Source organism: Peromyscus leucopus, chromosome 2 (assembly GCF_004664715.2).
Source record: "Peromyscus leucopus breed LL Stock chromosome 2, UCI_PerLeu_2.1, whole genome shotgun sequence".
Lineage (NCBI taxonomy): Eukaryota > Metazoa > Chordata > Mammalia > Rodentia > Cricetidae > Peromyscus > Peromyscus leucopus.
Genome location: NC_051064.1, coordinates 145,174,617 through 145,190,490, shown reverse-complemented (window position 1 = coordinate 145,190,490; position 15,874 = coordinate 145,174,617). Strand labels below are relative to the sequence as shown.

Genomic DNA, 15,874 nt, shown 5'->3' with positions numbered 1-15,874 from the left:
GTTAGATGTGCTGTGGGGTCTGTAGCACCCCACAGTGCTGGCCTATGCGAAAAACGGTATGGTCTGCTGGTATCACCTTGGCTTCTTCATGTGGGGTGGACAGCAGGTACTCAGTAAAGGCTGACTTTAAGTTGGTGGCCCAGTGGGGTCAAGGAAGGACAGACAGTGTTCTAGCTGCGGTGAGTTCTTCCGTGGACTAGCTCTCAGGAATCCTACCAGGGAAGCCATGTGTCTGGAGGGGCCTCCCCGACCCCTCTCTTCTTGGGCTGGGCTGTAGTCCCTTTCCTGCTCTCTGTAGACCCTGAGATGACCCTTTTTTTCTCTTTGTGGTTGGGACAGGCTCCTTCCCAGCTGCCCCCCTCCCAAGGACGTGAACAAAAGAAGCTGCCAAAGCCACCTCTTTATTTGCGTTACTGCCGGGTAACCAGTTTGCAGGAGCTGAGGGTGAGCGGGTTTTGGAGGGGAAGGCAGAGTGTCTGGGGGCAGACTCTCCTGGAAATCCTAGGTGCACACTGCTCGGGCGGGTCAGACTGGAGAAGCAATTGAACAATAAACCCTACAGAATGAGAAATGTACAAAATTGTCAGGTGGCTGCTGAATGGCGTCTTGGCTCCCCATGGGGGTCAGAGTTACACACATCAGTCCTGCACAAAGGTCCTGGAGTTGACCTGGGAGCTGCAGATTCTTCCCTGGGGACAGGTACAGTCCTGCTCACCCAGCAGACATGCCAATGCACAGGCACATCGGTGTGTGCCCGGGTATTGTGGCTCCCCTCAGGCTCCGTGGCTCCTCAGGTGTGTCTTCCTCCTGCCTCTATGTCCTCCCCTTAAAGGTGTTCATACAGGTGTAAGTCCCTGAGAACCTGTGGATCTCCTCCAGTGCAGCCTGTGGGAGTATGCTGGGGAGGGGGGGGAAGGGCAGATGGTTAGTCAGGTGGGCAGCAGTGGTGGGGTCCGTGGGGCAATGCCAAACAGGGTAGTAGACAACAGTTTCAGAAGCTCTCCTGTCTCCCCTGCAACCCATACACTGGCTCCCCTTCCAAAATCAGCACCTGAACTCCAAGAATTAGCGCTTTCATTAGGTAAAGGGCCAAGCATAGGAAAACGGACGGACTGTGCTCTCGGCATCTGGTGTGCCTTCGATGTGTTCCGGCCCTTCCAAGATGCAAGCTGAAACTTGACTGTCTTTGTGGTGAGACAGAGATGGCTGGGGCATGAGGGGATCCACCCAGTCATGGATTAGTGGACAGTCTGAGTGACTCTACTACTAAAGCAAGCTCCCTGGGCATACTTGCTCTGTCCTGTATGGGGGGGGGAGAGAGACCGCCCCATCCTGTCATGAGGCAGCAAGAAGGCCCTTGCCAGATGCTATGCCATGCTCTTAGCCTCCAGAACCCCAAACACATGCGCTTCTGTGGGTTTTTTTTTTTAAGTCTTGTTTTATTTTTAATTATGTGGATGTATGGATGCCAGTTTGTACATTTGAGTGCAGTTGCTTACTGAGACCAGAAGAGGGCATTAGATCCCCTGAAACTGGAGTTAACAGGAGGTTGTAAGCTGCCTGATGTGGGTGCTGGGAACTGAACTCTGGTCTTCTGCAAGAACAGCAAGTGTTTTTTAACTGCTGGCCATCTCTCCGGCCCTCTTTTAAAGCAATCAGTCTCTTTGTCTGTCTGTCTGTCTCTGTGTGCATGCTCACCTGCTGCAGTGCACACATGAAGGTCAGACCTGGGTGTTGGGGGTCAAATCCAGATTCTCACGCTCACACAGAAAGTACTTTATCATCTGAGCCATCGCCCCCAGCAGGGGGCCTGTTCTTTTAGGGGATCCCTCAGGCAGTCAGAGAGCATCGTGGATTGGAGGGCAGGGTATGCTGGGGTACGTGAATGCTCCAAATGCCCCCTCTTCTGCTCTCCACTCTCCACCCTCTGCGTGCAGAGGTTATCAGAACGGAAGACAAAGGGCCAGTTGCCATTGTTCCCTGAGTCACACAAGGGTGTGGCTTTCCTGGGAGTCAATGGTTGATGATAACAACAGGGTGAGCCTGGAACAAGGGGCTGTACTTCCTGACAAGCAGGAGCCACAGTCATAGCTGCAGGGACACAGCTCTCCCTGTATGGAGAGCACACTGAGCCACATGTACTAGCTAGCCCCTTCAGCATGGGACCCAGATGTAATGAGTCTAGACAGTTCTAGGTGGATTCAGTACTGGGAAAATTCTAGAGGAAAAAATACCTCCAGTATGAAAAGCCCACCTCCCAAGGTGGTCTTTAAACCCCACCTCATTAGAGCTATGATACTTCTCCAGATTCTGGACCTTTGGCATGAAAACTTCTGTTGTCACTAGACTGAGCTACCAGGGAGCTGGGCTATGCCTGCCTGACTGCAGAGCAGTGGGTCTTAAAAACGTGGTCCAGGCACTCTTGGGGGTGCCTGAGATCTCTCTCTCTAGGATATTTATATTAACACTGCAGTATAGCTTGTTTTTCTCTTTCTTCCTTTCTGCCTTCCCTTCCTGTTTCCTTTTTTCTCTCTTTCTTTATCAGCAGGGTCTTTCAAAAAAATATCACCTGGGCTAGCCTCAAACTGACTTTGTAGCTGGGGGTAACCTCACACTTCTGGTCCTCCTGCCTCTACCTCCCACACGCAGGGATTACAGGCAGGAACCACCACACTTGGTTTATGCAGCACTGAGGACGGATCCCAGGGCTTCATACATGCCAGGCAGGCTCTCTACCCACCGAGCCACATCCCAGGCCCATCATTTGTCTTTTATCCTTTATCTCTCTGCACGTGCAGTTAAGTTTTCCTGAGGTTTGTTGCAGGGGACTATCCCAATTGACTGAACTAAGAAGCAGATGTAGGAATCTAGTTGTTTCAGATTAAACCAGACGATGGAGAGATTTGCAAGAACGTAAGCCAGTGCCTCCCCTGGCTACGTGTCTGTGTTGTTTTAGAAAATAGAATTGCTTGTCACAAAAATAGATTTAGGAGTTGAGGCTAGATTGGGATACCTAGTGAGAGGCTGTCTAAAAAAACTAAAAAGGTAAGCAAACAAACAAGACAGTTATGATAATTTAATAGTTGTTATTGCTCTTTATAAAAGAAAAAACTGTAACTAGAAACTAGTGTAAATTTAACTTCCCCTCCCAGTTTTAATTTCTAATGAAGTAAGTAGTGACAGATAAGACTCACATGAGCAAGAGCTGTTTGGATCCCTTATAATTTTTAAACCAGGCACAGTAGTGCATGCTTTCCCAATACTAGAGAGACAGGAGAATTACAAGTTCAAGGCCAGCTTAGGATTCATAGTATGTTCCAGAGAAGCCTGAGCTGCAGTGGGCTCTGCCTCAAAAATATTAAATAAAAATAAAAACAAACCTCACAGATATCCTTAGACCAACAAGTCTGCCTTACTGGTCAGTACAGGCAACCTCCTGCCCTCAGCAGACATGACTAATCGATTTCACATTCACTTTCTCCTGCCTGTTGCCTTTTCCCCATTAGGGCCCACTGGAGTAAAGGAAAAAGCTGGACCTGAACCTGGTGAAGAACTCTCTCTCCCCATCCCATACCTTTTCAAGATAATGAGGATGTTCATGGTCCACGGGAGCAAGAGAAGGGCCTGGTTTTGTTGAACGGCTTCCACCGTCCTCCGGGCTACTGTCTCTGGCTTCAACGGCGGGAAGAGGTTGGGAAACCTGAAGGCAGAAAAATATTGGTTTCTCAAGGAGAAATTGGCCTTTCTGTCGGGCACCTTGGTGAGTGGCTAACATTTCTGAGGGCATCACTTTGGCTCTTCTGTGTGAGGGACTCGAGGCTGTGGGATTCTCTCCTAGTCCATGCCTGTTAAGAGTCCCTCGATCCTGCTCCATCCTGCCCCACCATGTGAGTGGAGTCTGCCCACTAGCAGGGGGTATCTCTGAAAGAATAAGGAATTAAGAGTCCACCCTGCCGGGCTCCTGGTACTCACATTGGACTTCCTCCACACTCTACAGCATGGGCCAGCCCTCAGTCTTTCTTACTGTACCATCTTTCCTCATCAGCCATTCCCACAGCCTGCTCACTCCTCCTGGGTCCTCCCCTGAGAGACTGTCCAGCCTCCCACAGTGCAGGGTGGCTTCAGATCTTACCTCCTGTCTAGCTGCCTAACCACAACCACATCTAGAATGACCTGGCTTGTCAGGTTGTTCTTTGCCAATGGCCTGTCTCCTCCATCAGGTTATGAGTTCTCTGAGGGAGGAGGCCCAATGAATCTCACTCCCTGTTGCATCCTCAGCATTTAGTAGGACCTGGTACACAGTAGGTGCTCAATAAATACTTGTCCTTTTGCCCTACTCCTCTACTGGGCCTTTCTGCCTGGGGAGGTCCTCAGCCTGCTGGTTCACTAGCCTGTCAGTCAAACAGAGTGGTTTTCCATGGGACTTCCAGATGAACAAGCCGGCAAATACTCACACAACAGGGGCTTCCCATGCCTATTCAGAGGCATCTGACCCCAGACCTGTGTACCCATTCTGTATCGGGCCCATGCACAAATATTCTCTCCAATTTACAGATAAGGAAGGTGGGGGGGGGGTAGCGTGGATGGGCGAGCTCCTAGCACTACTCTAATGACTCTGTTTCTGGCTCTTCCTGCTTTCCTCAGTATGAAGGCACAGGGCATGTGCTGCTGGCCCTCAAAGGGCTATGATTCACTGTGGTACCAGTAGGATTAAGGGTAGTCAGTCATCAGTCATCATGCCATTCCTGAGCAAGGGGCAGCCTTGGGGCTCACAGACTGCTGTACTCGCCCCTCCCCCTCCCCCTCCCCTGTACCTCCTCAGTTATGTGACAAGTGCAGCTTTGGTTTGTCTATGCACGAGTGTCTATGTGTGTGCAGGCACATGCTATGCACATGTGTAGAGGGCAGAGGTCAATGTTTGGTATCATTCCTCAGGAGTCATCCACTTTTTTTTTTTTTTTTAAAGACGGGGTCTCTCATTGGCCTGGAGCTTACCAACTTGGCTAGCCTGATGGGTCAACAAGCCCAAGGATTTGCCTATCTGCCTCTGCAGTGCTAGGATGATGGGTGCACACCACCTTTGCCTGGATTTTTTTTTTTTTTTTTTTTTGGTTTTTCGAGACAGGGTTTCTCTGTGTAGCTTTGCGCCTTTCCTGGAACTCACTTGGTAGACCAGGCTGGCCTCGAACTCACAGAGATCCACCTGGCTCTGCCTCCCGAGTGCTGGGACTAAAGGCATGCGCCACCACCGCCCGGCTTGCCTGGATTTTTATAAACGTGGGTTCCGGAGACCAAACTTTGCTGACTAGGTTTTCTTCCCAGACCAGGATAGTGAGCGATTCTCAGATAGTGAACCTGCGGCCTAGAAGGGCTGGCCTTGGGGTTTTCACAGAGATCAACTCCAGTGACAGGGTGGTATCTCTATAATGTCCAGCACTGTCTCTAGGAGGAGAGGAGATAGGACAGCAAGTCCCAGCTGTATGGGCTTTAGGGGACCCTCCCAGGTAAGACCCCTGCAGAAGGAGCCGATGGAGAGGCTTCAAACCTGTTAAGATTTCCCTCTTTCTCTCAATAGTGGATGACAAGGAAGGATGCTGGGAAGTGACCGGAGAAGCCTGCAGCCTGCTCAGATGGCCCAGTTACAGCTGGGCTGCCTCATACAGATGACTTCTCTCTGACACTCAGTTCCTCTATCTGTGGAATGGGTTTATAGCAACAGCACTGGAGTGGGCAGGGCAGTGTCTGGAGTGACTGGAATACAGGATAAGTCAGTACCCGAGAACAGTGGCACCCACGGATACAGCCAGTCTTGCTGGGTGCCTGCCTGGTCTGTCCTGACCTGACCATCACCCCCCGGGAAATTGCTGACATGGCTACAGGCTTTTCTTTTTTCATCTTTCTTTCAATAAATAGGAGCTGGTTAAACAGAGGTCTTCTGGCCAAGCCCTTGGCTCTCACCTGCACACACAGCTGCAGATGGCTGGCATCCGCTTAGTGCTCGCAAAGCAGGCACAGCCAGTCAGTTCTCACACAGGCCTTCCCCCAATGTGTGAAGTAGGAGGTGCTATCAGCAACCAGTTTTAAATATATAAACAGGGAAACTGAGGCACAGAAAAGTCAAGTCACCTGATGGAGGTTACACAGAACTAGGATTCGATCCCAGGACATTGGTATAGTCATGAGTACAACCCCCTTGAAATTGAGAATGTATGCTCATTTGTTAGCAAGCCAGGTAGAAATATCTACTTCTTGATAAACTCTAAAGAGACTGTCTTCTACGAAAACTAGTAAAACTCATCTAAGACCATGTTTACTCTTGGTAAAAATAACAGCTGGGAGTAGTGTTAGGATCCCAAGCACTCCAGGGACTGAGGTAAGAGATCACCATGAATTGAAGGCCATCCCGGGCTACAGATGAGACCCTGTCTCAAAAATTAAAATAACAGGGGAAGCATCTCTTTTATGAGCAACTTGTGTGTCCTAGGATTTGTGCTGGGTATGCTACAATCATTATTATTTTTCATTTTACCAGCAATCTACCAGGTAGATACCACTCCTGCCATTTTACGGATGAGCATAGCTCTGAGAGGCAACAAATCTTCCCCTAAATTGGGTGTGTCCTGTGCAGTGATACGATGTTCCCTATCAATGCCATTTATTGCCTGTGATCACCTCATTTTAAAGACTGGCAATGAAGCCCAGCATCACATGGCACATCATAGCTATAGCATGATGCCCCCCCAGGTCCTGACATTCAAGCATAAACACTAAGCCCGAGGTCACATTTCCCTACATAAGATGGGTCTGCAAGAGGCTTGAGTAGTGGGCTTCGGGGTTTCTTCACATGGGGCTATAATTTGTATTTATTAATTAAAAAATTATTGGTGTGTGTGCACATGTGTCACAGAATGCATGTGGTGGTCAGAGGGCACCTTGCTGGAGTCAGTTTTCTCCTTCCACTCTGTGGGTCCCAGGGATCAAACTCAAAAGATTGTCAGGCTTGGTAGCAAGCACCTTTACCGACTGAGCCACCTCACCAGTCCTGGCTCTATAAAAGGCTCGCACCTTCAGCATACAGCTCAATTAACTTTCGCTTGTTTCACCACCACCACCACCGCTGCCACCACCACCGAGTTTCCTCGGGCTCCCTTCCAGGCTCTATACCGTTGACCCTGTCTCTAGCACCATAGTTTTGCCTGGTTCAGAATGCCATGTACATGGGACCGTGCAGAATGTGCTAGTGTGGCGTCTTTCACTTAGCGTTTTGGATATGAGCTTCGTTATGCAGGTCACATATCACTCATTTCCTGTTTTGTTGTTGGGTAGTACTCCACTGTGCACATTCAGTACTGGTGTTTTGTGTAAGCTCCTGTAGAAAGAAGCAGGATTCTAAATGTGGGTAGCCGGTCTTGGACTGAATAAAATGGAGAGAGCGAGCTGAGCAACAGCCTTCGTGTATCTCTCCCTCTCTCTGCTTCTGGACTGTGGATGTGCTGTGACCAGCTGCCTCACGCTCCAGCCACTGTGACTTCCTACCAGGACAGACTGTACCCTCTTATTGTGAACCTCAAAGAAGCCTGTCCTTCCTTAGAGCTGGAAGAGTAACAGATACAGGTGCAGTAGTATCCTGCTGCCTTGTGAGCGGAAAAGGAGCTCTGAGAGCGAGACGAGGCCACGGAATTCTGGGGCTCTTCCTGTGAGGACCGCCGGCTGGGTTGGCTTGGGCGAGGTGGCTGGTCTCACCCACTGACCTGACGCGCATGCCCTGGAACATCTCGGTGCTGGTGTGAAAAGGCAGCACGGTGGTGGCCTTGACACCGGGACAGTCCAGCAGCCCCAAGGTCAGGCTCTCCATGAAGGCAAAGGCCGATGCTTTTGACGTGCAGTAGTCGATGGCGCCAGGGATGGCCGAGAGCGCAAGCACGGAGTTGAGGCACACGATGTGGCCGTTCTGCAGCTCCAGCATACGTGGCAAGAAGGCCTTGGTGGTCTGAGGGTGGGTAACAGAAGTCAGTATGGAGCGGCAGTGCCTCTGCCAAGCCCAGCACCCCTGCACTGGGGAGAACAGCCCGCTCAAGGCACACAGCTACCCATGTGACTCAGTCCTCAGTCTGGAGGGGCTGAGGCGTCCCTGCTGCAGAGCACTATGCTAGCCAGTCAGCAGTTCCTGTGTCTCCCTGTCAGTCACTCCTTTTAACTAGCCACTTTGCCACTGAACATCCCGGCTAGCGTAAGCCCTGGTCCCATCGAACCTCTCTTTCCCCCCACCCCACCCAGGCTTCCTGTCACGCTTACGGCTGGCTCTGGACCAGGAAAGCCCTTACCCAGAATTGGCCCAGGGTGTTGACATGCTGGGACTTGAGGAGGGCATCATCATCACTGTCCATCAAGCTCTTCCCATGGACCACAGCGGCATTGTTCACCAGGATGGTGATGTCACCCACCTGTGGGCAAGAGGGGGCTGTGGAGCCGTGAGGGCAGCCAGTCCCTGTGGGCTGTCCCTGTGGGGGCACAGACCAGGCTCCGCAACCACCAGCCACATGGCTTTTCTGAGCATCAGTCTTGTTTATAAACGGCGCTGGTGCCATACCAGCTGTGTCTGAGGATTAGAAATAATTTATGGTACATACTATACCCGGAATGCAGCATATTTATAATAAATGAAGTTATGGTCACATAAAAATGGTTAATGTTACCATGAGTGGGCTATGTAATAGGGTGAATTCATTTTTTCTCTCTTGGAGCTCACTGATCTACCCAGCCCAAATGTTTTGGATTAAGGAAAGGATTTTCCCAGAAGGCAATGGGACATTTGTCTTTTAGAGAAACTCGTAGGGTCTAAATGTCCAAGGGACCACAGAGGTCTACTCTCTTTGTGTTATCAACTCCAGTCCCTGCCCAAGTAACTTGGACAAGCTTTGTGGAGAGTCCCCAAAGGTGCCCTGCACAGCGTCAGTCTGCCATAGCAACACTCCCTCCCAGGATGCATGAATTCCGTAGGCTGGGGCCAGACACGCCCAGGCTACTCACCTTTTCTCGGACAGCTTTGGCCATTTGGTACACCTCTTCCCGGTTGCCCACATCACAGATGAAGTAGTGGCACTCTGTGCCCATCTGCCGAATCTCTTCTGTTGTCTCTTTCAGGCATTTCTCAGTCCTGCCCCAGAGAACAATCTGGAAGGGAAAAAAAAAGCATTGAATAGGTGGCTTTGAAACAGGCTGTACTGATATAATGATTGATGCCAGGATTTCAGTTTTTTTTTTTTTTTTTTTTTTTTTTTTTTATTCGAGACACAGTTTCTCTGTGTAGCTTTGTGCCTTTCCTGGAACTCACTCTGTAGCCCAGGCTAGCCTTGAACTCACAGAGATCCCCCTGGCTCTGACTCCCGAGTGCTGGGGAAATTCAGGATTTTAATAGTCTTTAAAATGCTGGCTTCCTTGATTCCATCCCCAAATAAAGTACCCAAAGCAAATTAACTGTGAGTTTTAAATAAAAATATTAATTATTAGTGTGTGTGTGTGTGTGTGCGGGCGTGCGTGTGTGTGTGTGTGTGTGTGTGTGTGTGTACCACAGGGCACACCTGTGCATGGGTGGAGGTTAGAGGACAACTTTTAAGAGTTGATTGCGCCTTCTGCTGTGGGTAGGGATCAAACTTAGGTTGTGAGGACTGTATGCTAAGCCATCTCGCTAGCTGTCTTAGTTAGGGTTCCTACCGATGTAATGAAACACTGTGACAAAAGCAATTTAAAGGGTTTATTCAGCTCACACTTTCAGGTAACTAGCAGTCTATCACTAAGGGAAGTCAGGATGGGAACTTACTCAGGGTTGGAGCCTGGAGGCAGAAGCTGATGTAGAGGCCATGAAGGGGTGCTGCTTACTGGCTTGCTCTCAAGCTTGTTCGTCCTGCTTTCTTATAGAACTCAGAACCACCAGTCCAGGGGTGGCAAAACCCACCATGGGCTGGGCCCTCCCCTAGCAATCACTAATTAAGAAAGTGCCCTACAGGTTTGCCTACAGACCAATCTTATGAAGGCATTTTCTCAACTGGGGTTCCTGCCTCTCTGATGACTCTAAACTGAACATCCCGACTAGCGTAAGCCTTGGTCCCATCGAACCTCTTTCCCCCACCCCACCCAGGCTTCTTGTCACGCTTATGGCTGGCTCTGGACCAGGAATTAGCCAGTACAGTGACCAACAATGAGTTGTTTTTTTTTTTATTTTTACTTTAGTGTGTGTGTGTGTGTGTGTGTGTGTGTGTGTGTGTGTGTGTGAGAGAGAGAGAGAGAGAGAGAGAGAGAGAGAGAGAGAGAGAGAGAGAGAGAGAGAGAGAGAGAGCGAGCACGTTCATGGGTACAGGATCCAGCAGAGGCCAGAGGAGGGCATCAGATCCCCTGGAGCTAGAGTTACAGATTGCCCAATATGAGTGCTGGGAACAGAACACAGTTCCTCTGGAAGATCAGTAAGTGCTCTTAACTATTGAGCCGTCTCTGGGCCCCAACAAGATTTTAAAAGGGACATCACCTACTCCTAAGCAAGGCAGCTGTTTCTGAGCACATTTATGACCAGTCAGCTGGTATGTTAAGTTCAAGCCTTTCTGATATACTCTTCCCAGCAAGACACTTCCTGCCAGCCCAGTTCTAGCCTTTTCCTTGATTCTTAGAAGCAACAGAAAAGCTTTTTGTTCTGTACACTATTCTAGAATGTTTTCTGTTAGGAACCAGCTGGTCTTCTCACCAATTATGTTTAGAGCTGGGATTATTCCCACCAGCCACTAGGAAGGATGGGATCACACTCTCCTTCTACAAGGCCTTGGAGGGTTTCCAGCTCACGGTGGTCACACTGGGAAGGAAGGATGCAGGAGGGAGAGGGTGGAGACAGTAAGACTCCTGCTGAGAAGCAAGGGCTTCCTTACCCAGCAGGTAATAAGTGTAGGAGTGACCCAGTGACCTTGACAGGACCTGTAAGTGGGTGCTTAGGCAGATGTATGACTGGACCACAGGATGCTGGGAACTGAAGCCTGGCCAGTCCTTAGCCTTGACCTGAAGGAGGACAATACGTCTCCCCACCTAAAAGAGCCCAGTTTGGGTGCTTGGGGAGCTAGCTGCCCTGAGGTACAGCTTTACGGTACACAGGTAGAATCACTGCATTCAGGTCAATCAGCACAAGAGAGGCGAGGCTCCAGCAAGGGTCTGGGGTTCTTTCCTTTTTAAAGATTTTCTTTTCTTTCTTTCTTTCTTTTTTTAAATCTTGTGTGTGTGTGTGTGTGTGTGTGTTGTGTGTGTGCCTGATGTAGGTAGGTGCACCCCATGTAAGCCAGTGCCTATGAAGGCCAGACGAACATGTGATCCCCTGGAACTGGTTACAGGTGATTGTGAGGCTCCATGTGGGTGCTGGGAACTGAACCCGGGTCCTCTGCAAGAGCAGCAAGTGCTCTTATCCCCTGAGCCATCTCTCCAGCCACAGATCTATGTTTCTTTTCTCTTTAAAATCATCAGCGAGGGGCTTGATGCCACTCTGAACTCCTGTGGTTTTTCTTAGCACAAATAAGTGTGCACAGGGGCATCCAAAGGGGCCCCGGTGCTCCATGCTCTTGCCGGTTCTTGGGAGTCTAGAGACGGTCAGGGTCTAAAGCTTGCTTGCCATGGTCTGCCCAGGCTATTTGCAATCAAGAACTAGGGAGACCAGGCCTGTCAACTGGGCTGGAAGATGGCCCTGGAGAGGGGGATAGCACTGGTCAGGAAGGGGGACGAAGGCTCATGGGCACTGTCTCCTGTGAGTAGGCAAAGACCACAATCAGAACCCTGGTCCTCTTGAGGTCACCCCTTGTGTACTGGCAGAGTGGCTCTACTTCTCTCCCCGGTACCAAGGCTAAGTGTTTCTATAAACCTGGAGTCCCAGGACCCAGTTCTGTTCCACTTATTTTACTATCTCAGTGCCTACCAAAGCACATGTTGTCTGTTGGATGAATGAATACATTAAGGGCCACCATTGGGACAGCGTGGGCATTAAACTACCTCTCAAGACTGAAAGATTACCCATCCTCTGCGGCCGAGCTAATTGCAGCCCCAGAACCTTTCATATATGAGTCTCTGTGGACTAGGAGTCAGCGGGACCTGGGGTTTCCTAGAGCACTCAACCCAGGAAGGCCGAGCTGAGGGGAGGCCTGCCAGGGCTGGTGTGCAGACAAGGAACTAGTCCTGGTTCTGGGCAAAGGTGCGCTGCAGGGGTAGGCGCATCTCTCTGGGCAGATCTCTGTATCTGCTGTTTGTGTGTCTGTGCCCGTCAGTGCTAGGACCTCCAAGCCTGTCTGAGAATGTACCTGTGTGTCTATAAGTCTGCATCTGTGTGTCTTGAATGCATGTGCATCTATGAGTTCACATCTGTGGATGTCTGTGTGCCTGTGAGCATGCTCTGTGTGTATGTATCTGTGAACATGTGTCTATGAGCCAGCATCTGTGAATAGGCTCCATGAGTCTTGCATCTGAACATAGGTGTGTTCCGTGAATGTGTGCAATCCTATGCATTTGTATCTCCAGATCCTCCGGTGGATGGATGCACACAGGTCTTTGGATAGGACACCCTATGTCCATCTGTCCTTATGAGTCAGCCTGCATCTCTGTGGTGATGGTGGCTCCAATGTGGTATGGGGGAGGGCTTGAAGGCACAGGGTGAAGCTGCTCTAGTGAGAGGCTCCTCCTGGAGACCTGCCTGGCTCTCGGGAAGTATCCCTGAAGGGTGCGATACCTGCAGAAAAGTTGCCCAAGTGGCTCTGCTATAGTCCCCTGAGTAACCACCAGTGTTGAGGGGTCCTGCCCAGGACCAGGTGGAGATGACAGTGGCAGGGAGAGGCGAGGTTTGAGGGAGAGCAGATAGGACCCCAGGGAAGAGACAGCCCTGGAAACTGGTTCAGCCTCCTCTTAATTCCCTGGTTGACCAGCTGGCACAGTCCGGCTAACCTAAGCTTATGAAGGCAGGATTGGTGTCTCCACACCTCTTGGCTTCCAATCTTCTGTGAGGTGAGACAGTGGGCTTCTTTCCCCTGCCCCTCTCAGGTGAGCAGGAGGAGGAGGGAGAGGCCTTGGACCTAGGTAAGAACTGTCAGCCAGGCCTGCCCTGATTTGCCTTACTGGCATCTACGGGTCTCAGCAGCTGAAGCCCTCCTCATCCTCTGCTTTAGAGACTTACACCCCCCACTTTCTGTACTTGGGAACTGAGGCTCAGGTAATTAAGTCAGATGTCCAGTGCCACACCTGGTGGGAGATGGAGGTGGGATCTGAACCCAGGGTCTACTCTCTGCAGGTGCGGCCCTGAGGCATGGCAGCATAGGGTAAGCTTTGAAGACCCAACTCCAAATCCACCCAGTGCCGGTGTCCATTCCTGCCCCAAATCTCTCCTTGGGTCTCATCTAGCTTGGTGTCTCTGCCAGAACTTCATCCACCTACCTGCCCGGGCTAGAGAACCTGCTATGGGAAGGGGCTGAGCCCAGGGCTGGGACCTAAGAGAACAAAAGAGACACAGTTCCCACCTCAGGAGCTCATCCCAGGAAGGAGGGTTGAGGGCTTGAAGAAGCATCAGTCTCAACCAAGGGGAAGAGGACAAGGAAGAAACCTGGGACCTGGGGGAAGGCAGGAGGTAGCCATACTGTGACTATTCACAGAGGAGAAAACTGGCTCAGAGAGGCTAAGCACCTTGTCTGAGGCCACACACACTGAGAGACAGAGCTGGTGTTTGAACATCAGTATTGTCTGGCTCCAAGCACAGGCAGCCAGCGACAACTGCTGCTCTCTCGCCTCAGTTCAATCCCCAGTACTACTGAAAACAAGATAAAACTGTGTCTGTCCCCTTCCGAGGTCCTGAGGGGACTCAGCCCAGAGCTGGTGCCCACTGAGTGTCCTGCAGGCTCACTCTGCTGGGATTTCCCTGGGAAGGAAGGGCAGACAAATCACACATCACCCTCGACGTACGATAGTCACTCAAAGAATTGGTGTGTTGTGGCCAGGAAAGAAGTTCGGGATTCAGGGTGCAAACAAAAGAGGCAGCAGCAAGGGATAACCCAGAAAAACCTACCTCTGACACCTCAACAGGTCAAGGAAGCAAGTAGCTTCAGAGGGACCCCAGAGGGAAGGCCTGGGCCTGGCTGCTGCGCGTTTCTGGATGTCTGGTTATAGGGAGCGTCTCTAACGAACAAGGTAACTTATGATCTTAGAAACCAGGGGCTGGTGAGATGGTTCAGCTGGTAAAGAGATGGCCCTTGCTGGTCACCAAGTCTGATGATCTGAGTTCGCTCTCTGGGACTCGCATGGTGGAAGGAGACAACTGACCACTGGACGTTGTCCTCTGACTTCCTAACACGTGCTGTGTCCCCTTCCCCCTCCCCCATGTAAAAACTGACAACCGTAATAACCACTGCCCTGAAGCTAGGTGTAATGGTACATATCTATAGTCCCAGTATCAGGGGCTGAGGCAGGAGGATGCCCAGTTCAAGGCCAACCTGGGCTACAGAGTCTCAAAGCAAGACAAGTAACAATAAGAACAGAAGCAAAACAAAAGGCCTACCACAAACTTCCCCACGTAACTCAGCATCGGTAACCTCTGCCTAGCCTCAGCCCCATCAAGACCTCTCCCGGGCCTCCGCTCACAATAAAACATCTATTTGTTGTCTCTCTCTCTCCATTATTTTTCTTTAAAACAGTAAGGATCTTTGCAAACTGCTAGTCATCCTATAAAGCAGAGCCTGAATGTCCCCTCAGTTCCAAAGCCTCTCTGGCTGTTCCTTCCACCCTTTCTACAACACTGGCCAATGGCTAATATTAACAGAGCCCTTATCATGGCCCAGGCCCTGTGCCAAGGACTCGGATATGCCCTCTTTCATCCTCACACCTTGTGGGTGGGTATGTTACTCCCCACAATAGATGAGTCTCAGACAGATAAAGTGACTGGCCCAGGGTCACGCCTCTCCTATCCTCACAGTTGTATGACTCAGAACCCCTGCTCCTCCCTGCTAAGGCTAGCCCTTGTTTTGTGTTTCCACTGGCAGACAGAGAAGCGTGTCGACCATTTGGAAGTCCTTTGCCTTGGCTCAGAGTCCCTTAGGGACTCTTATTCATCTTGTGAATCCAGTACCGGCCAGGCTCAGCTGACCCAGTCACATGGCACTGGTCCAGCTAGAAAAGTCTGCTGATCTTAGGACACTGGTATCCCTTCCCACTCAGCCTTGCTTCCCTATCTGGGGAGATATGCTAGGGACTGACTGTGTGTGTGTGGCAGGAGTGTGGGGGTGGGGCATCCCATTGGCGATGTGAGCAGGTAGTCTCAGGTCCAACTGCTTGGGCAGGTCTTTGGTGAGGGAGTTAGAGCGTTCAGGGCCCATGGGCCCTGCGGCTTAGAGTCAGACTGGCAACGTTGGCCTTGCAGACAGAAGGAAAATGTCCATCAGAGACTCCAAGCATGGTGAGCAGAGCAGCAGACTGGGTGAGGGAGGTTTGGAAGGGGTGTGGCTTGCCGTCACTCCCAGCACAGCAGATGGGATAGGAGGGTGCTTATTAAGACCCAAGCTCGGTGAGGGTGAGCATGGGAGTTTCAGTCTATCATACCGTCAGAGCTAGGGCGGTCCTGAAGAGAAGGAGACGGGTGCAAACCTGGGAGAGTGCCTGTGGTATCTGAAACAGCGACACGGTCCTTTCTATTTATTTTTGTGGTATCAGGGACTGAACTCTAGACATGCTAGGTAAGCATTCTATCAGTGAGCTACAATCCTCCAAGTTCCACCTCTTCTTAAAAACATTTTATTTTGAGACAGGGTCAAATGTTGGCCAGGCTGGCCTTGAGTTGGCTCTGTAGCCCAGGCAAGCGTTGAACATGTGACTCTTCTAC

At 50.7% G+C, this 15,874-nt stretch overlaps 1 protein-coding gene across 4 annotated transcripts in view; it reads right to left on the bottom strand.

Moving 5' to 3' along the window:
• Nucleotides 1-383: 383 nt before the first annotated feature.
• Dhrs3 (dehydrogenase/reductase 3) overlaps nt 384-15,874 on the bottom strand; it is a 36,674-nt gene continuing 21,183 nt past the window's right edge. For 3 of the 4 annotated variants that reach the window (XM_037203171.1, XM_037203169.1, XM_028860142.2), the window contains 5 exons: nt 9,031-9,174; nt 8,325-8,444; nt 7,752-7,990; nt 3,575-3,700; nt 384-898 (listed from right to left, as the gene is read on the bottom strand). In XM_037203171.1, coding sequence (XP_037059066.1) covers nt 814-898; nt 3,575-3,700; nt 7,752-7,990; nt 8,325-8,444; nt 9,031-9,114 — 654 coding nt within the window. In that variant the 5' untranslated portion in view covers nt 9,115-9,174 and the 3' untranslated portion in view covers nt 384-813. Of the gene's footprint in view, nt 899-3,574; nt 3,701-7,751; nt 7,991-8,324; nt 8,600-9,030; nt 9,175-15,874 lie in introns of those variants that run through there. The other variant, XM_037203170.1, reaches the window with a different exon arrangement.